Source organism: Entelurus aequoreus, linkage group LG14, assembly GCF_033978785.1.
Source record: "Entelurus aequoreus isolate RoL-2023_Sb linkage group LG14, RoL_Eaeq_v1.1, whole genome shotgun sequence".
In the NCBI taxonomy this organism is placed as follows: Eukaryota; Metazoa; Chordata; class Actinopteri; order Syngnathiformes; family Syngnathidae; genus Entelurus; species Entelurus aequoreus.
In genome coordinates this window covers 38317256-38339757 of record NC_084744.1, presented here as the reverse complement: position 1 = coordinate 38339757, position 22502 = coordinate 38317256, and the positions used below count along the sequence as shown (strand labels likewise).

The 22502-nt window shown below is 42.2% G+C and overlaps 1 protein-coding gene across 2 annotated transcripts in view; it reads right to left on the bottom strand.

The window, feature by feature from the left end:
- The window catches only part of scn1laa (sodium channel, voltage-gated, type I-like, alpha), a 176159-nt gene that overhangs the window by 58165 nt on the left and 95492 nt on the right, over positions 1 to 22502 (bottom strand). The window contains exons 10-17 of one of the 2 annotated variants that reach the window (XM_062069823.1): positions 14568 to 14774; positions 13019 to 13282; positions 10658 to 11014; positions 7122 to 7242; positions 6813 to 7051; positions 6568 to 6741; positions 6137 to 6493; positions 5488 to 5970 (exon numbers count right to left, since the gene is read on the bottom strand). In XM_062069823.1, the coding sequence (XP_061925807.1) occupies positions 5488 to 5970; positions 6137 to 6493; positions 6568 to 6741; positions 6813 to 7051; positions 7122 to 7242; positions 10658 to 11014; positions 13019 to 13282; positions 14568 to 14774 (2202 nt within the window). The remainder of the gene's footprint in view (positions 1 to 5487; positions 5971 to 6136; positions 6494 to 6567; positions 6742 to 6812; positions 7052 to 7121; positions 7243 to 10657; positions 11015 to 13018; positions 13283 to 14567; positions 14775 to 22502) is intronic. The other variant, XM_062069822.1, reaches the window with a different exon arrangement.

Genomic DNA, 22502 nt, shown 5'->3' with positions numbered 1-22502 from the left:
ATCACATTTGACTTGCAGTGTAAACAGTCAGCTGGGAAAAATCGGGTTAAAAAAAATCTGATTTAGGTGACTTCTGCCTGCAGTGTGAACGTAGTCAGAGATGCCAGGTCTCCCCTTAGTTTGCCAAGCAGATCTCACAACTGTCAACAGTCGTTATGATTTATATTCATGTTCTGTGCCTGCGTCTTGCTGTGAGAAGAGAGGACTTCATGTACTGGACAGTGATGACAAGAACCAGGCTAGCTTGAATGACTTAACATCCAACTCTGAAGAACACCGTCTATAAGTACCATATGTTTTTATGTGGTGAACTGGGGGTCAGGGGCCGGTTAATGTCGAATTTTGGGCTATGTTTTAGTAGTTTAAGATACCTATTTGGAAAAAAGGCTGCACTAAGTAAATCTTTTGTTGGTTACAATTCCTCAAGTTGCATTTCTGTGACTACTTTTCATTATTATTATTAATACATTTTAGTAGCCAATTACTTTATGGTAAATGGGATATACTTGTATAGCACCTTTCTACCTTCAAGGTACTCCAAGTGCTTTGACACTATTTCCACATTCACACATTCACACACTGATGGCGGGAGCTGCCATGCGATGCCCTAACCACCATCAGGAGCAAGGGTGAAGTGTCTTGCTCAGGGACACAACGGACGTGAGGAGGTTGGTAGAAGGTGGGGATCGAACCAGGAACCCTCAGGTTGCTGGCACAGCCACTCTCCCAACCACGCCACGCCGTCCCCTTTAGAGCTAGTTTATTATTAATGTCATTATTGATGAGTGGAATAAAACAATGTCCATCCTGTTTACATTTTTCAGCTTCTTTTTTTTAAATAAAAAATGGAGTTTCATATTTCTGTCATTGCTCAAGTCTATGTATTCAAATGATAATAATGCAGATATTATTACAAGTACTGCTTAGTAGACATGTGGCTTGAAATTATTTTTGTTATTATGACATTTCCCATTAACATGCTAAGCTAATTATGAGTATATGAGTAACAGCTAGCTAAATAATAAACCCACCGGCCAACGAGGGAATGGACTTGTACATGCACAAAGCTAACAACAACCTGCTACCCAACGATGCATAGCAATTCTCCTCAATGAAAGAGGAGAAATAGGTCCTTTGATAAAAATGTAAGTTATTAAATGAAACATTCTGCACTTACACAACTCAAACAAGCAGCTCAAGCAACTGTTCAAACTCAAAGTGTTTACAAAGTACAAGTAAGCAGAATCCTGATAAACATGTTGAGCCTAGTTCATAAATGAGACCTAATCTATCATTTATGATATATTCAGCAAATTATGTGAATCACAACATAGTAGGAACTATCTACTCGTGAACTTTATTGATCATTTATTGAATTATTTAATATTTTTTGTTACAGACTGAGTATAGGAAGTGAACGCATGTGTAAGCAAATGCTACAAAATGGAAAAGGTGTAGGATTAAATAAGCTCTTCTACTTCCCATGTTGTCATGTGATATTATAAATATGTGACGTACCACATTGTATGGATGTTCAAAATAAATTAATTCCAAAATCATGACCAGCCGTGTCTTATATTCAGGGTCTGAAGATATACAGTGTTATGCAAAACAAGAGGTGGGACCAACACCCCAAAGGATTCTGACACCAGTGACTTGGAAAAATGCAGAGAAAAGTGACACGTTTAATATAATGTTCATCAATCACCTGTTGAGCAGCTCAAAAATAATATAAATTGGTTTGTCAACTTAAGAGTGCTTCAACTAAAAGAGGAGGTATTATGCAAAATCTACTTTCTTACCTATTGGGAACTGGCTGTGTGTATTTGGAATCTGCATACATTTGAAATCAAACCATTGCACATATATTTATAAAACCATCTTGCCTTCCTTCATACTTCCACCAAACAAGCCATTTGGAATTTGCCCAAATGTGACATTTTTCCCAGTTTTGACATCAGCTGATATCTCCATATATGGTAAAAATTCACCTGAAATGCTTATCACGAGTACACTATTGTAGTCTGACACGTAGCCAGCTCAGTGGCCTTGTGGTTTGAGTGTCCGCCCTGACATCGGTAGCCATTACCTCCCTGCTTGGCACTCAGCATCAAGGGTTGGAATTGGGGGTTAAATCACCAAACATTATTACCGGGTGCGGCCACCGCTGTTGCTCACTGCTCCCCTCACCTCCCAGGGGGTGAACAAGGGGATGTGTCAAATGCAGAGAGTAATTTCACCACACCTAGTGTGTGTGTGTGACTATTAGTAGTACTGGTACTTTTAAGCTCCTTCTTTAGTTCCTTTCTCTATCCTCTTGTTGTGGGGCAGACTGGCTTGTACATGCACATGCATCCTCCGCTGTTGCCATTTCTAATACAAAGTAGTGGATTAAATTGCACCAATTTCATTTAATTTCAACCATTTGAGATACAGGAGTTAAGAGCGCCATCACAGAACCAATTTAAAATCGTAAGTTGAGGTACTACTGTAGTCTTTTTTTAGTAGTCTTGAATTTGATTTAATGTTTTTCTAAAAAAAACGAGGCTTTAAAAGAGGGGTCGTCTCATATTAAGGGTCATGTTATGTTTTTGTATGCATTTATTATTGTTTATTTCCATATCATTCATGCACAATGTTGGCACAGCCAATGTCTGCATGGATTTTGGATATGTATGCGCACATCTGGGTTGTTTCATCAGCTAATGCAGTACTTCTCAAATAGAGGGGGACCCTTGGTGCGATGCCAGCGCCTCTGAACAGGCTTTTATTTGCTGTAGCAGAATATGATGAAGCGTATGTAGCACTTGGCGACGAGGAAAGACCAGTGTGTTGTTTCCTTTAATGTTAATAAGCTTACAATGTTTTGCAGAGGTATACTTATAACAATTTTATATACAAACTAGAGGAGTGTGAATGCTCCAATGCTGAAGTTGACCTGAAATGCTGACAGAATGTAGCATGAATGTAAGATTAGTTTGAATGTTGGAATGGTTTGAATTTACAGGAAAAACGTGATTTAATTTGGAACTTGGGAAAGTGTTAGTTGGATGAGTAGAATGTGTTGAAGGTGGAATGGTTTGAATCAATTGAAAAATGTGCGAATTGTGGAAGTTTAAAAAATGGACAATTGATTTTGAATGGGGAAAATGTCCCTGAAAACTGGGAATTCTTGGACATTTGTTGAAGGAGAACACACAATTTTGAACGGGCTGAATATTTTGGAGTTGGAACGGTTTGAATCGGATGAAAAATGTGGGAATTGTGGAACTTTGAAAAAAGTCCCATTCATTTTAAAGGGAATTTCTTGGAAAATTGGGAATTTTTGGGAGAATGTTAAATGACTTGAATGTTCTGAATGAGTTGAAATGGTTGGTGCTGGAATTTTTCAAATCGGTCGAGAAATGTTCAAGTAGTAACATTTTTAATTGAGAAATGGTATTAAGGAATTTGGGAAAAAATGGGAATTTTTTCAGTTCAAAAGTCAACTTTGTTTTTTGTCCTGATTAAGAGTAATGTTTGGACGGTGGAACGGTTGAAGTGGGTTGAAAAATGTGGAAGGAGTAGTCGACAGAAAAAAGGGTGAAAAAAGAGTTTGAAAAAAAGAGTTTGAAAAAACGTGACTTTTGGGAATTCTTGAAATTTTTTTGAACTTGGAAAAATCATATTTTGAATGTCCAGAATGGTGGAATGTGTTGAAGGTGGAATGGTTTGAATCATGGGTGTCAAACTCTGGCCCGCGGGCCAAATTTGGCCCGCCGTGTAATTTCATTTGGCCCTTGAGGCAATATCAAATTAACATTAGAGCTGGCCCGCCGGTATTATACAGCGGCGGTGCCGCTGTAACACCGCATTCACCGCTAATACTCATACTTGCCAACCCTCCCGATTTTCAGTGCACCTCTTCTACACACACATAAGTGAATGCAACGCATACTTGATCAACAGCCATACAGGTCACACTGAGGGTGTCCGCATAAACAATTTTAACACTGTTACAAATATGCGCCACACTATGAAACCACACCAAACAAGAATGACAAACACATTTCGGGAGAACATCCACACCGTAACACAACATAAACACAACAGAACAAATACCCAGAACCCCTTGCAGCACTAACTCTTCCGGGATGCTACAATATACACCCCCGCTACCACCAAACCCCGCCCCCCAACCCCGCCCACCTGAACCCCGACATTAATGAACTAGCATCCCAGAAAAGATGCCAGGTATCTGGCTTGGGCACATCAGATTAGATAAGTGTGTCGCAAACTGAGCAGTAAAAAAGCCTGAATGGTTGATTTATTCATTGTTATTTTATTTTCAAATTTATTAGCCTGTGGAAAAAGTTAATGTTGATATTTACCTCAGAAGGCTGTAAATAGAAAAGAGGCATTACATGTTTTATTTAAATTGTATTTAATATACCATTGATGTTTTTTCGTTTGTTTTTTGAAAGTTGATTTTGCACTATTAAGTTTTATAAGCGTTGCTTGTTCCATATTCAGTGTTAAAGCAAATCAGTGTAGCAAACTGAGCAATAATTAACGTTTTATTCATGCACTATCTCTTGCTACTTCAAGGCTTGAATGTTTGATTCATTCATTATTGTTATTTTATTTTCAAATGTACTATTAGCCGGTGGAAAAAGTTTATTTTGATATTTACCTCAGAAGGCTGCAAATAGAAAAGAGGCATTCAATTGTTATTAAAATTTTATTTGATATGTCATTGATATTTTTGAATTATTATTATTATTATTTGAAACTCGATTTTGCATGTCACTATAAAGTTATATAAGCCTTGCTTGTTCAATATTCAATGCAAAACTTGGGTCCCTATTAAAAGGTTAATTTGTTCAACCTTGGCCCGCGGCTTTGTTCAGTTTTAAATTTTGGCCCACTCTGTATTTGAGTTTGACACCCCTGGTTTAAATCGTTTGAAAAATGTGGAAATGGTGGAAGTTTTAAAAATGGGCAATTCATTTTGAATGAAAAATTTCCCGGAAAACCTGAAATTCTGGGAAATCTGAGAATTTTTGGAATTTCTCAAGGAAAAGCCTGCGATTCCTGAATAGGTTGAACAGTTTGAAGTTGGAACGCTTTGAATCAGGTGAAAAATGTGGAAGGTAGAGCGCGCCAAAATCTGGAGAAGAAGAAGAAGAAAAAGAAGAATGCTTTGGAGCATTCACACAATTGAACTAGTGGGGGGTTATTTTTGGAGACATTATCTTTAGGAATTGAGCTCACATTTATTTAAAAAATATATTTGAAATTGTAAGTTGGAACTGGAACACTAAGTCCAGTAGTACAGAAAAGTGATGGTAGTTTCGGACATTTCAATTACGACAACACAACTGAACTGCAATGTTTGAAAAAACACAACCTAACTTAACTCCGAGGCCGTATTTTGGCACACTTGTGACAATGCCTACTTTAATGGAAGAAACTTTCAAAATACCTGAAGCTAAAGAGCATCCTTACCGCAGGGCATTCCCCCTCCTCAGACGAGGCACTGCTGAAGTCTTCTGTGTTGAGGTTTTCAAAGTCGGACTCCCCCAGCGCAATAGGAACATTGACAGTCAGACTGGGGTTATTGATGAAAGACATTATGGAATCATCAGTCTTGCTGCAGACGATGTACTTGTCCCCACTTTTGTCCACTCCGGTCACATCGCCGTTGCCGTTTTTGGATATCTCCTTAATGGTATGGTTAGGGATGCCGTTGGGTCCTGAGGCTTTGTGGAAGTCATCTAGGGATGATTTAACCTCACCCTGGTTTTGCCTGTTGTTCCTCAGGCAGACACTGTTGCAGCTGCTTTGAAGCAGAGACTTGACAAAGGCGATGCCATTGTGGATTCGTCCAATAGCGATTTGCAAATTGTTGGTGTCGCTGTCGTCCTCTGTCGCGGCCAGGTTGTCCGCACTAAAGGAACTCAGCAGCAAGGCCAGGAACAGGTTCAGCACCTATCAGATCACAATATGACTTATGATATCCACTTTTGAATGCTTTTCCACCATGTTCTCTTTACATAAAGGACACAATATGATTAACAAAAACAAGACAAACGTGCAACATCTAGATTTACTTATAGATTTGGGTGAATTGACAACAAGAGATGGGAAAATGTACCACAAGGTTTCCAATAACCATGACCATCATGTAGACAGTGATGCACATGGGTGTTCCAGCCACTTCCATGCAGTCCCACATGGTCTCTATCCACTCTCCACATAGCACTCGGAACACAATGAGGAATGAATGGAAGAAGTCATTCATGTGCCAACGAGGCAGGGTGCACTTGCTGGAGATTTTACACACACAGTCCTTGTAGTTTTTCCCAAAAAGCTGCATGCCCACCACAGCAAAGATGAACACAATGATGGCCAGCACCAGTGTCAGATTGCCCAAAGCACCCACAGAGTTACCAATTATTTTGATGAGGGTGTTGAGTGTGGGCCACGACTTGGCCAACTTGAACACTCGCAGCTGTCAAAAGAGAAGGGTCATAACGATCTCCATCTTTTACCCAATCATTTGGCTTTGTGCGCGTTGGAACTCACCAATCTGAAAGATCTCAAAACAGCCATTCCACCCACACTGGCCAAGCACAGTTCCATCAAGCTTAAACAGACAATTACCCCATCAAAAATGTTCCATCCTTCCTGAAAGTAATAGTATGGATCCAAAGCAATGATCTTGAGGACCATTTCAGCCGTGAAGATGCTCGTGAATACCTTGACAAAAACAGACATACTAACTTGTCAAACACTTGGTAGATATTTGAACTTAACAAAACTCCACTCACCATATTGCCCACAGCCAGAATACTGGTAAAACTCTTGGACATTGGGTAATGATCCATGGCCATAAATAGGGTGTTAAGCACAATGCAGATAGTGATGGTTAGGTCCACAAATGGATCCATCACTATTAGTCTGACTATCTTCTTAATCTTCAGCCAGGCTGGACAACATTCCCAGATGAGAAAGGTGTTTGCAAATTTGTACCAGCAGGCAGGACACTTCTGCCTTGATTCTTCAAGCTCTGTTTCAAAAAAAGGATATTTTTCATCATACAAATAATTACAACTCGGCTCAAATGTTGTGGAATCTACCTTCCATTGTGCTGGTTATGACACTTGCCACGCTATAAGCCCTATCCCGGACCCCCGGGTCCTCGGGAAAGGCTGCACGTTCCTCGTGTGTGCCCCCCTCAGTGTCAGTTGTGGTGTCAGGCTGTGGGGGGAAACATTGGTGTCAAGTAATCACATGTCAACATTGTGTAAAAAGCATTGCAGTGGGAGAGCTATTCATCTCATCCCAAACACTAATCACTTACACAAGAACGTCAGATCGTAGAAAAGCACTAAACTAGCAATGATCCGGTCATTGTCTTGCCGGATTTATAAAGCTGCCTTTCCACCAAAGTTCTCTTTGCCTGTGTATATACCTCTCATTTCAAAAACCATCTTCTCAAGGGACAATGCCATAGAAATGAGACTTAAAATCTATTTCAGAGTACTAAGTTTACATTGTAGATGTTTATGTTTACCAAAAGACTAAACACAGAGCCATTGTGGTTGCGAAACACCTCACAGTGAACATGTCCAAATGATGTCCAAAATTTAGTGTGAACATCGTTATTTCAACTGCCCTCATTTTTTGGGACATGGATTTCAATTAATTTGATCTACTTCTGCACGATGTCATCACAAAGTTGGTGGATATTAGACAGCTTGCCAGCTTGAGAATGTCCCACAGGCGCTAAATCGGGTTTCGGTCTGGAGACATACTTGGCCACTCCATCTTCATCCTAAGCGTCCTTAGCAATGCACGTGATGATCTTGGAGATGTGTTTGAGCTCATTATCATGTTGCTCAACTGCCTTGCAGCCACGCTTTCTACAGATTCACAGCTTCTGACTATCATGCCACAACCACCATTCTTGACTATGAGAAAGACCAAATTATTCAATTTTCAACTACAAGGAGGGGGCTGGGGTGGTGCTGGAGCAGAAAGCAGGTTAGGCCTTGGCCAGGTAGCTACCTCAGCGCAGGGCCAACACAGATAGGCAGATATTCACACTCACATTCATACACTAGGGGCAATTTAGTCTTGTCAATCAACAAAATACTACAAATGTAAATATAAGTAGTAAATTCTCCCACAGGAAATAAAATACATAAGTTGTCACATCGATACATCATGTGGTGTGTCTTTTCAAGATAGCATGTTAGCAGATATTTACAGATATTTACACAGTAATGGCTGTGTGTTATTTATTTTTAATGGATCGTAGATAAGGGTGTCCAATATGACCTTTTCACTTCTGATACGATACCGAATTTGAAGCTTTGAGTGTTGGCTGATACCAATATTAAACTGATACAATATCAGCAGGAACCATAAAACATACTTCTATTATTTTGTTTGTCTGGAACGACAAAAAAAGGTTTGATCAAGTGAAATAAGTCAAACAATGGTAGGTGTGAAAAACACTAACAGTAAGGCATACAATTACGTGCGTGTATTATTTTGTAGTGTGGAATGTTCAAATATATTTAGTCGAGTGAAATGACTCAGAGAATAACGGTAGGTATGAACTCACTAACTTTATTGCAGATTTATGATTTTGAAGTCGAGTGTTGATTTGTGTTTTAGCAACACTGTAGTTACAATTATTCATTCAATTTAGGGCACGACACAGTAGGTTGAATGATGCAGACACATTTGTTACTGGATACTTTCTAAAACACTTTTCTACCTGTAAGTATTACGCAGCTGCAATTATTTCATAGGTGTTTTTTATTGACAAATGTGCTGTTTACTGTATTATTCATTAATTAGAGACACTTACTTCGCTTGTGAACTAGCTGTGTGCAGCTAGCCTATAGCCAACCATGTTTACTTTTGTTTGTTTTTTTAAACCATTATTTGCACAGGAAAGGTCCCATTGAGATGAAACATCTCTTTTTCAAGGGAGTCCTGCACGTTTATACACCAGTGTGGGTGCCACAGGGAGAAAGGTGGGTGAAGTGTCTTGCCCAAGACACGACTGCCGTGATTAGGTTAGCGGAAGCCGGAATCGAACCTGGAACCCTCAAGTTGCGGGCACGGCCGCTCTACAATCCGAGCCACGCCGTCTCTTTTGCAAATGACTTTCCTAAAACCCAAGAAAATACCGACAATGTGTGCTTATTGGAGGACATTTCACGTTGTGCAGCTTTGCAAAAGAGAATACGCTTGCTGTGCTACTTGTATCGGAGCTTCTTATGTTGGACAATTGACGTGCAAGCATATTCATATTACTTCATCTTTTTGTTTTCTAATGTTGGATCGGTTCGGGACATCCCTAATGGTAGGTGTATACACTATATTGCCAAAAGTATTTGGCCACCATTGAAATGATGAGAATCCGTTGTCCTAATCACTTGGCCCGGTGTATCAAATCAAGCACTTAGGCATGGAGACTGTTTCTACAAACATTTGTGAAAGAATGGGCCGCGCTCAGTGATTTCCAGCGTGGAACTGTCATAGGATGCCACCTGTGCAACAAATCCAGTTGTGAAATTTCCTCGCTCCTAAATATTCCAATGTCAACTTTATTATAAGAAAAGTGAAGAGTTTGGGAACAACAGCAAGTCAGCCACCAAGTGGTAGGCCACGTAAACTGACAGAGAGGGGTCAGCATATTGCAAAGACTTTCTGCGCAGTCAGTTGCTACAGCGCTCCAAACTTCATGTGACCTTCCAATAAGCCCACGTACAGTACGCAGAGAGCTTCATGGAATGGGTTTCCATGGCAGAGCAGCTGCATCCAAGCCATACATCACCAAGTTCAATGCAAAGAGTGGGATGCAGTGGTGTAAAGCACACCACCACTGGACTCTAGAGCAGTGGAGACACCTTCTCTGAAGTGATGAAGTGAAGTGAAGTGAAGTGAATTATATTTATATAGCGCTTTTTCTCAAGTGACTCAAAGCGCTTTACATAGTGAAACCCAATATCTAAGTTACATTTAAACCAGTGTGGGTGTCACTGGGAGCAGGTGGGTAAAGTGTCTTGCCCAAGGACACAACGGCAGTGACTAGGATGGCGGGAGCGGGGATCGAACCTGCAACCCTCAAGTTGCTGGCACGGCCGCTCTACCAACCGAGCTATACCGCCCCCACACTTTTCCATCTGGCAATCTGATGGACCAGTCTGGGTTTGGAGTTTGCCAGGAGAACGCTACATTTTGGACTGCATTGTGCCGAGTGTGAAATTTGGTGACGGAGGAGTTATGGTTTGGGGTTGTTTTTCAGGAGTTGGGCTTAGCCCCTTAGTTCCAGTGAAAGGAACTTTGAATGCTCCAGGATACCAAAACATTTTGGACAATTCTATGGGATGGCCCTTCAAGTTCATATGTGAGTAAAGGCAGGTGGCCAAATACTTTTGGCAATATAGTGTACTACTGTACAAGCCATATAGTGTCTACTCCAAAGTATAATCAAGTTTTTTGTCCCTTAAAAAAATGGTTGTTAAAATGTGACGTTCATGAAGTATTGTGGCTATTATCCAGCGTTACAGTCCTCAATTATTTGGACAGATACAGGAAAAGGCAAATAATTACTATCATATGGCAGAAAGCAGACTTAACTACCCCTGCTTACTTTGTATCTAGTGGAGGCGAAATCTACTGTCACTTTAGGAAGAAAGCGCCCCATTGGAGATAATGGGATTGAATCGGCAGCCATTAAGGACACTACTCCGTTGCAGTCTACAGTGCTGTGCTTCATCCTGCTGGGCAAAAGTAGCGGATGTGGAAAGACGCTGGACTGACTTATACTGCTGCCGTAGCGGTCACGCCCCCATGTAAAAAACAAAGAGTTCCTTCGAGTCCGGTTGTCCTCAGAAATGCTGTTCTCATCATCTGCAAACTCATTTTCTGAGCCGACGTCACTGAAAACGTCGCTGGTCCTGCTGTTCCGTCTGGATGAGAATGGGGGTCCGTGAATACTCAGAAAGGACTAAGAGAGAAAGATATTCTTCAGTAGCAAGGACGAATACACGGAAGGCGTGAAGAAGAAACAACTTTGAGATGCTCTTATGAACTGACGACATTAAAGGGACTTCAGAGAGGAGTGAAGAGGGCAGGATGATGATGATGATGATGATGATTGTGATGGCCAATGCGCATAAGCATTGAAAAGAAGCAGCAAATTAAAAGCCATATTTGCGATGATGAAGATGATGAAGGAACTGGTATGATGCTGGTAAGCGTTTAAAGGAAAGTTCAGTAAAACTGCGTGCTGGCGACATCATCAGCATTGAGAAGAGTTGAGAAGAAGATCATGATGATGATGACGACGATGATGTGCCATAAGAAAGCTTAATTTTGAGGCGTAATCCCATTTAATGAAAATAGATTACTGCATAAAGAATGTCAGCGTGTGCATGCAATGCATAACAAAATGGTACTGCCTGCAAAAAGCTCCATGACATCACTCCTGCCTTAGTAGTGATATACTGCCTGGCCAAAAAACTCAATCACCACTTGGATTTAATTCAGCAAATAGCTAAGAGCCTCCCATTGAATAATTACTGCATTGGTGATAATGTTATTTAACCCTAACTGATACAATGAGTAGTTTCTCATTTGTTGAATAAAATACATGCAGAAAAACACGTCCTGTTGGCATAAAAAAAATAAAAATAATCTGTTTCAGAAGTCTGAAATTATTGGCACGCGTCCAGCATGAGAAGACATCTATGACAGGGCTATTCAATTAGCCTGGGAATGTCACCATACCAGTTCTTGAGTTAAGATCAAAACTTGTGAGACAAACATTTTTGCAGCAAATTCCTAAAAAAACACTAGACTGTAGTAGAAACTTGTACCACTGGAAAGCCATTGGAAGTTCCTTGTATTGACACTTAAACCTTGCTAGCAAACAGAACACAAATTATATTTACATAACTAAGGTGTTCCTTTAAGTCCTCTCCTCTTTGGTAGTTACACATATCTAGCTTGTTTACTTTAGATGTAGTCAGTAGTCCTACTTCTTTAGTTAGTTAGTTAGCTAGTAGTGTTCTTTTAGGTTCCACTTTAGGTCCTCTCTTTCTTATCATTAGAACTATCCAACTGGTGGCTTGCAAGTTCCTTTAAAAAAAAAAAAAAAAAAAAATTGTTAAAGACTCCTTTTTTTGCGACAGTTTCTTAAAAACTCCAAAGTGATGTCATAGAAATTTTCTCTGACAAGCTTTTTTGAAGAATTTCCTTAAACAGCAGAGCGCTCCTGTAACTGACCAAAATAAATAGACCACTATCAAATGTCTACTGTAGAGGACGCTGATTCTCCGGAATGTACAGAATAAGAATAATGGTGAAGGGAGAAGTCTGTCCTTAGCTTTCTGGGAAGATTGGTCCCAAAACAACTTAACTGAATATCACTGATCTGGGGAGACTGCTTAAAGGTCCAAAATCTGTCCGATGCTTTATTTAAATATTTACTGAATCCCCCATTAATGCACGATTGTTTTGACATTGCACAAGTTTGTATAGCATAAACTTTTTTTTGGACCAGGCAGTATAAAAACATAAAAAATGACCACCTGCACAATCTAAAGTCACAATAATATGATAATGTTCATGGTTTATTTTGAACATGCTTAACAACTGTCGTGCATTACGTTTAAACGTGTACAATTGTCTGAAAAGAAGTAGGAAGAAGCAGAGCTTATTTCATTCTAAGGTTATTTAAATGAGAAAACGGGTTATTATGTTTTGACTGTTACATAATGTATTGAATGTCATTGGACTGTGCAGGGGCTCCTATTGCTCTAGATGATACATCCAGTCTAAAGGTAGCTGAAGATGTAGAACAATTTTGCATTTTGAACTACTTTGTCTTGCATTTATTGGTTACTTATTCTTCTGCTTGAGGATGTTTTGATATTGAAAGTGTATGGTCATTTAAAACACATTCCAGACAGAACACCGCCAACAGAGCATACTGCAAATGGTACTGAACCTGGTGAGCTGACGAGTACTTCATGTCATAGTTGAGTAAATTGGGCTCAACAGAGAAGTGGCATCGGGACTTCTTAATACTATCCTGAGACTCTGACTCCGGCACATTCTCTGCAGCCTCTTTGCCCCCTTCCTCTTTTTGTTTTTGCCGCCTGTTGCATCGCTCTTTGGCACTTTTAGAGCTCAGTTTGGAGGTTTCAGAGGAGCTCTCTATACCGCCGGGATTATCGCTGACCTCTCCCCGCTCCGCAGACACCACCGTAGCCTGGATGAGGACAAAGGAGAATGTCAAGTGTTGTGTTGTGTCAGTTTGGAAAATCCGTTTTATCTCTCCAAACACAATCAAGCTGATTGGAATATAGAGTATGACATTTACCTTTGATAGCCTTTCATGAGAGCATTACAAATGATAATATTAATTTGTACTGGTTTACTAAACCGAACCATTTGTTCTTTCTAATGCCACGCATGGAAACACAATTAAAAAGTCACATGAGATGGCACAACATGTTGCACCTGAGGTCACAAATTTAGCCCAATGAGTACCACAAGAACAATAGCATGTGTATAATACATTTACATAGAATGGCATATAAATAGAGAAGGTTATACAAAAAAACATATGTTACTAGGAATAGATTTAATAGTGTAAATGGGAAAATAGAATAAGTTGTGATGCTGTATACAAATAGAATGTTTATCAACAGGGATACACTTAAGAGCCTTGCCGTTGCCCTCATACAGTGTCATTTGGACTACACCTGCACCTCATGCTTCACCACTATCCCCAAGCCACTAAAAACTAAACAGACTCCTGCTCAACCTCCCATACAGGACTCACCTAACTCAAGCCCACTTTACCAAATTAGGATGGCTTAGAGTTGAGGAAAGAGTTACACCAAATTGCAATGTGCTTAGTATTCCAAATACTCAGAGAAACTGTCCCCAAGTACCTGTCCAATTATTTCACCAGAGTAAGTCATGCTCACAGGTACTACACCAGAGGGACTTCCTCAGACCTCGTCAACATGTGCATAGTCATGTACATAGTGTATATAAGCCCCCCTCCCCCATTTTTTGTATATATTGTTTTTTCAAATCACCTGACATGTATACTGTGTATATGTACATCATTTATCCATTTTTTTAAACGTAATTTTTTATATACATGTTACAGGTTTTATATATTTTATTATTGAATGTATCAAATGTGATGAATATTTAATGGAGCACAACGGAAACAAGCCTTTTGGCTTTTTGTGCCATCTATTTGCCTTTTAAAGCATTGCATGGATTCAATTCTTTAACATGTCAATAAACTTCTCAATCAATCACTCTCAATCAATCAATGTAAAAACAATGACAGCAAAGCAAAAAAAAAAAAAGCTCAGTTTAGCACAGTTGGGAAAAGTTAAGTGTTACGATGTACTTTCAGTTTGTACTGTTTAAGAAGGCAGGACAGTTGTACAGAAAGAAAACACGGCCCAGCAGAATAATATATGTATGCAGACTGAGCTAATGGAATTGGGTTGAAAACATCAGTGGCCGACCTGAGCGTCTTCTTGCTGGCGTTTCAGTTGCCCCAACATTGCCTGAAACTCCTCCTCCTTTTCCTGAGCCTCCTTCATAGTGGCCTGGCTCTGCTCCTCGTATGCCATGGCCACCACAGCCAAGATCAAGTTGATCAGGTAGAAGGAGCCAAGGAAAATAACCAACACAAAGAAGATCATGTAAGGCTTTCCAGATGCCCGTAGTGTCTGTTGGGAACAAACAAATACTTTAATTTTGGTCCATGGTATGTTATGTATTCAATAGATTAGGTTGTAGCCCACAGGTCACTATAGGTACATCATAGGGACGTAAGAGTACATGATTTCGTGATTAGATTATTGGTATGGAGAAAGTTCCCACACGGTACACACTGACTGCTCATAGTTACGCAGCTACTACAGTATGCAAACAAACAGTGCAGACTTTGGCCAATAGGGGACATGGCTGTCAATATTGCCAAGGAGAAACCAGAGCTTGAAAGACATCTTCTGTCATCTCCTGTGTAGAAACACTTCGCCTTGGTGAAATATATAATTGGACAATAGCAAGTGGATGAAACCAAAGCAGTGTAGTTTCATTTGTTGTTCAGTAGCAATCTGGAATGGGGTTACAAACTATAACTAAGAAAGTTGCACTTTAGGCAAGTGATTCCCAGTGGTGGGCCGCCAGGGCCAGCTAGGCCTTCTTTGTTGGCCTATCAAAAATCATGATCATAGATTAATAAAAGTTACTCACCAGGTGTGAATGAATGATGGGTTTTTAACATGTAAAGCGACTTTGGGTACTCAGAAAAGCGCTATATAAATCCCAGGTATTATTATTATTATTATTATTATAAAAACATACACATACTGTACATGTACATTCACTGTACAAACATACATATACACATACTGCACATATACACTCACTGTACAAACACATATACACATACGGTACATATAAATTCACTGTACAAACACACATACTGTATACACATACTGTACATATACATTCACTGTACAAACACACACATACACATACTATACATATACATTCACTGTACAAACATACATATACACATACTGTACATATACATTCACGGTACAAACACAGATATACACATACTGTACATATACATTCACAGTACAAACACACATATACACATACTGTACATATACATTCACTGTACAAGCACACATATACACATACTGTACATATACAAGTACATATGCACACATACACTCATGCACATAATCACGTTTCATCAAACATATATTAACGTTGTTGCCCTAGGGTAAACTGGGTATAACACATGGCACACTGACAAAGCTTAACCTATTGTTACTATAACAATCTACAAGGTTAATGTAGGTTGCTTCTCTTTCTTCCCCTCCATTTTTCTGCATTCTTTTGTATCTCAAGCTATCATTACGTATATGTATTGTTGCATTTGAACAATTGTATTGTTGATAATAAAGGTAAAGTATTGGTATTGTTTATTATCAATAGCGCTATTTCTATTGGTATTCATATTGCTTAATTTTTAGTGTAATAATGCTCATTGTCATTTCTGTATTATTTTTTATTTTCACTAACTGCTTATTTGCTATTACTTTTACCATCATATTTGTACATGTAGTATTTGCTGATGTTGCTCTGTTGTTGTTGTTGTTGTTGTTGTGTTTGCTGTTGTTGTTTTTGTCTCTCTGTCTAATCCCCCTCTTGTCCCCACAATTTCCCCCTCTGTCTTTCTTTTTTTCTCTTTCTATCCCCTCCTGCTCCGGCCCGGCTGCACCAAATGATAATATAAATACATTTAATAAAGTCAAATACAAATAAAGTAAATCTGAACAGCCGATATGGGCATCTACATCTACTATATGATTTGCCTGAGAAGCTGGGCAGGACATAAAAAAAAATAAAAAAAACCAAATAAAATAAAAGTGACTTATTTTCCCTAAATATATAAATGTATTCATCGTTATCTTCATGTCTTATTAGGCTCCAGTGTTGCTGCTTTTACGTTAGAGCTTTTAACTAATCAGAATTTAGCTAGCTTGTTGCCGAAGGCCTTCTGAATCAACAAAGTGGCGATCTGTGCAGTCTACGCGAACAGGGCACATACAGTTGATAGACTGTTTTGAATGCCAATCAGACCACAAGTTGTTGACAGTATCCCTTCAAGGTTGCTTCACGTTGAACATGACATTAACGTCTCCAGTGATTGGATACTATCTCGTGGCTCTCAAGTGAGTATCCAAACACAAATTTCATAATTTAATGGCTTCAACTCAGAATATAAGAACACTATCAATGCGACAACAGTCGGGCTTCCGCCGTCTGTTGCACCTCCAAGCTGAGACACCTGAGCGGTCGCACAGCATTGCCGTTTCCCTCCCGACAACAAAGCAACATGGCGCCGCCTGCTACAGCACCAAAACGAGTGTGCTCAGGAGGGGGTGTGCTCCGGAGCGAGTGTGCACCGCAGCGTTATCAAGTGCAAAGTTTCAGCTCATGGACATCAGGCAAGAGGAAGAAAAGGTCATTAGAAATGTGTTTTCTAAATTATTGTTTAATCCCACGAAATGTAACGCAACATGGCATTGTAGTGAGCTAAATAGTTAGCCTCATGTCCCTCTACTACAAACAAGCAAGCAACAAGTGATACAGAGTTTCCGTGGGTCCTAAGAGTCTCAAATCTATTGCAAACAGTACACTGTCAAAACAGCTAGTAATGTTTGCAGCGTTGTTGCTATGGTAACATGTCGGAATGTGAGTCACATGGTGGTACGTCATTAGCTAATCAAATCAGCTGGTCTTCTCCTGGTGTGTAAAATCAGAGCGAGAAAACAAATCTTACAATAGATGAAGGTCAGTTTGGAGAGGCAGCAGGAGCACCACTGCAGCTAGTGAAGTTAGAAATGTTACTGCCGTGTGGAGGGCATCGCTGCAGCTTAACATAATAATACACTCAAATTTAACTGAAAGATGATCTTTTCTAATGTAACTTACTGTACTGTATAGTTTATTTAGCCCTTAATCACAAATGTGTCACGACGGGGTCGCATGTTAATGCACAGATCGATTTACCAGGATGCAGACGGAACTCCGAAGGCAGTGTGCAGGTAAAACGAGGCTTTATTGTCCATAAATCAGTCAGGAATACACCAAAATGCAGGAAAGCGTGCCGGTAGCATGGAATTTATGGCAAGCTCAGAACCAAAATCAAAAAGCTAAACGTAACTGTTGTGAAGCAAACAAGACAGCCAGACTGAGTGTGGCAAAAAGCAGGAATAAATAGCTCTCTGATTAGTGCCCGGGAGCAGGTGAGCGTGCCGAACACTAATCAGAGGCAGGTGAAAATAATCAGCCCCCATGGCAACTAAAACACAAACTCAAGGGTGCTGAAAACAGAGCTAAGAAAGTCGAACTAAAATAAAACATGATCCAGGTAACTGATCATGACAAAACCCCTCCTTAAGGACAGATTCCAGATGTCCCCAGAAAAAACAATGAACAAGTTCAAAAGTCACAGCACGGCGGAGGGAGGACTTGGTGGTGGGTCGCCAGGCCATGTGTCCCCGGCATAAGTCAAGTGGTGGCGGCGAGTCGAACGCCGCTGCAGCAGGCGAGGCTGGCGACCACGGAATGCGAGTGGCGCCAGAAACTCAAGAAACGATGAGTCCTACGCCCAAGTCCTGAGTGTCGCTGCTTTTGGCACAAAGGGTATCCATGAATTGGCCACTGAGGGAACCACGTATGGGCGCCTGATGGCCGCTTGTGCGGCAGTCCAGCTAGCGGTCACAGAGGCAACGATGACGGAGCCGTGGGACGGCCCGCCGGAGACGAAGAAGAAGGCAGCGGCGTGGGACGGCCCGTAGGAGACGAGGAAGATGACGGCGCTGTGGGATGAGCCGCTGAAAACAATGACGTCGTCGCGAGAGGAGCCAGAGGAGCAGGCTGCTGGGCTGGAGGCGTGTCCGGAGCCCAAGTCCTGGGCGTTGCTGCTGTTGGCGCAAAGGGCGTTCTTGAATTGGCCACTGAGGGAGCCATGTGTGGGCGCCTGATGGCCGCTTGTGTGGCAGTCCATCTAGCGGTTGCGGAGGCAAAGCTGGCGGCCCGCCAGACACAAGGAAGATGGCGACGCTGTGGGATGAGCTGATGACAATGACATCATTATGAGAGGAGCCAGAGGAGCAGGCGGCTGGGCTGAAGGCATGTCCGGAGCGTGAGCAGCAGTCGGCTGGGCTGGAGATGTTTCTGGAGCTTGAGCAGCAGGCAGAGGCGGTCGTCGTGGAGCAAGCACAGGAGGTCGCCTTAGAGCAGGCACATGCGGTCGTCGTGGAGCAAGCACAGGAGGTCGCCTTAGAGCAGGCACATGAGGTTGCCGTAGAGCAGGCACAGGAGGTCGCCTTAGAGCAGGCACATGAGGTTGCCGTAGAGCAGGCACAGGAGGTCGACGAAAAGCAGGCACTGGAGGTCGACGTAGAGCAGGCACTAGAGGTCGACGAAGTCACGCAGTCTGCAGCACTGGAGGGCGAGTAGGCTGCAGAGCCACTGGAGACGGTGGTGTTGGCGCGAGAGCCACAGTAAATGCTGGTGTTGACGGGAGAGCCAATGGCGACAAGGCTAGCCGTGACCTTGGCGGAGGTGGCCTGGCGGGACGTGGCCTGGCTGGACATAGCCTTGGCGACGAAGGCCTCTTCGGAAGAGGCAGCCTTTCTGGAGGTTTCAGCTTGGCATGACAAAGAACTGGTGGTGCTGGTCTAACGAGGCTGCTGGGGTTGCTGTGGAGCAGGTGAAGGAAACAGGACAGGCGGCGGGGGCTGAACAGGAGGTAACAGCCTGGCTGGATGCAGCTGTGCCTCCCCTGTTGCAGAGCTACCAGCCCTAGCCCCCCTCCTCAAGAAGCGGATTCCAGACACTACCTGCGATAGTAGGAACATACGCCAAAGGTGGGAGGGGTGAGGTTGGGAGGTGGGCAGAATTTTCCTCCTTGCTCGATTGTCCATAAAGTCCATTTAAACTCCCAATAGGGGATTGTTGAGGAGACAAGGAGGGAAAAAACCAGTGAAGTGGGCAGAGCTAGATTCATTAGGTGTAGGCGGAACCAGAGTCCTGGACGGCGTGGACTGACCTGGTGATCTTGTCTTTAGTATAATGTTCTGGTAATCAGCAATAGTTAACAAAATGTCCTTAGCGGGTGGCTGACAGAATGGTTTTGAAAAAAAATGATAGCTGTCTGACATCATTACCATGTACCGGCAGAGTGACGTCATCAGCGCGCGCATCCATTTGGCTATCAGCCGAGTCTGTGAAATGTTTGGCGAAATGATTAATGGGATTACCAAACATCTTTGGCAAGGAAGACAGTGCTGTTTGCGGCGTGCATTGATCCAAAGGAGGAGTTTGAGGGATCGGCGCGTTCTGGCAGCGAGTCAAAGCCTTCTTGGATGGCTTCCACCTATGCTGACGCGTCCAGTGTGGCGGTGCGACGATGTCCCCGGGCCAAACGGAGTCAATGGGGACCAGTGAACCTCTGGGATTCCACATCAGGATCTTGTTCTCCTCGGAAGAATAGCGGAGCGTCTCCGTTTCCATCGATTCAAGTACCATCCACATACCTTCGTCAAACTCCTCCATGTTCGCTGCGGGCTGGCTGGCTGCCTTCTGTCACGATGGTGTTGCATGTTAATGCACGGATAATTTTCCCAAGATGCAGACGGAACTCCGCAGGCAGCGTGCAGCTGCTTTATTGTCCATGAATCAGTCAGGAATACACCAAAATGCAGGGAAGCGTGCAGATAGTGCGTAAGCTATGGCGAGCTTAAAACAGGAATAAAAAAGGTAAACAACGTAACTGTTGCATGAAGCAAACAAGACAGCCAGACTGAGTGTGGCGAAAAGCAGGAATAAATAGCTCTCTGATTAGTGCCCGGGAGCAGGTGAAAGTCCCGAACACTTATCAGAGGCAGGTGAAAATAATCAGCCCCCATGGCAACTAAAACACAAACCCAGGGGTGCTAAACAGAACTAAATGAGTCAAACTAAAATAAAACATGATCCAGGCAACGGATCATGATCAGGACATCAAAGACATTAAAAGACCATTAAAGACATTAAAAGTGTAGCGCATCTTTCCGATTTGTGGGCCTCTTCCAATCTTTGACTTTGCTAATCTTCTTTGGGTCAGTCCTGATACCGTTTGCAGACACCACATGACCTAAGTACTGCTCTTCCTCCCTTATCAGCTGGCATTCGGATGGCTTGAGCTTGAGGCCATGTTCTCGCAATCGATCAAACACCTATTGCAGCCTCTTCAAGTGCTCCTCAAATGTCTTTGAAAACAATCAAGTCATCCAGACAGATTAGTAGGTAAGTGGAGTTTAGTTCCACTGAACACCAAGTCATGAGCCTCTGAAATGTTGGTGCATTTTTCAAACCAAATGGCATTATGTTAGTTTCAAACAGGTCCATAGGGGGTGTTTTGTGTTTGTCTCAGTCACTTCTACTTGCGAGTACCCTGATGTAAGGTCAAGTTTGGAGGCTCCGAGACCTGGACACTCAATGCGCGCCTTCACAAACGCCTTGACGGTTGCTAAACAAACCTACTTCGAAGGTTTCAAGGCTTGCCGTGGCAGTCCCGTCCCATCCCACCTTGGACCAAATATACGGCAAGCTACCTCGAGCAAGCACCTGTCTGAAACAACGTCGCGCACAGTTTGCAGGTCACTGTTTCTATGCCAAGAAGGAGCTGATATGTCAGCTCCTCCTTTGGAAACAATCTACCAGGGGTCGCCTCACATATCCCGAAGTAATCGCACGGGACATTGGGATCCTTGTTTCAGAGCTGGGCTCTGCCAAGGGTGACCCCGACTGCTGGCGGAGGGTTGTGCAAGGTCTCTCGGCTACGGCCGCACATTGATGATGATGTGGAGAAGTACCCTGCTTAGCCAAGGGGTCTTGCAATATGGGAGCCAAAATTGCTTGGAATCAACCAAAGGGATAACATGCTGCATTGTGTTTGTGTGGCCATTGTCCAGAGGATGTTGGGAAAACACACTTTTATTCTATTGTTCTCAATCAACTCTTTGAGAGCGACACTCTGGTGGTCACTTTGAACTGCAGTTGCACTCAAGTCCACACTGCAATCTGCCACAACCTGCACAGGGCTCATAGCTCCTTCTTCGACACATTTACCCTCCTGGTGGTCTCTAAACTCCACCGCATTGTCCACCAGAACGGCATTGGCTAGATGAGTGTTTGGTTTAAATCACAATAGCCTGCTGTTACAAGTTCATAACCCTAATAGGAGCATAGCCGCTTCTAACATCAGCAAGGACTTTTGAAACCACAAGCTTAGGGGAGCTTTGGGATCAAATTCATTTTCCAACAGGGCAATATACGTTTCCCTTTTTGGGCCACCTTTGATCTTGAATTTCAACTCCAACTCATGTACGTTTGTATGCCCGGAATGCATATCCCTTTTCCAGCATACATAACAGGCCCCACCAAACACTAATCTTGCTCCAGTTGAGTATTCTCCGCCTCCATCAAAACAGTGTGAGTCCAACAAAGGGTGTGTCCACTTCAACATTGTTGTCACGCTGATGTGCGGGGTGTTGACGTTGCTCTTAATGGCTGCATTGAGTGCTGAGCGTTCTCTTCCAAGCCTGTAAGGGTAGTTTGGTGAGCCAATGCTTGATATGGGTTAGGGAAAATCTCTCTGCAAAATCTGGCAGTATGTCCAGACTTCCCACATCTGTAGCAAACAACACTCAAACTCTGGGTTACATTCCGGAAGGGTGGCTGCATTCTACCTTGGAATAACATGAGTCGAAGCCGCAAGTCTTGATTCAAGGCTAATTTATTAACATCCATGAGCTCTGATAATTTGGCTTTATTTTCACACCTCCATTGTCATCAACTGCAACCTGTACCTGTGTGTGCAC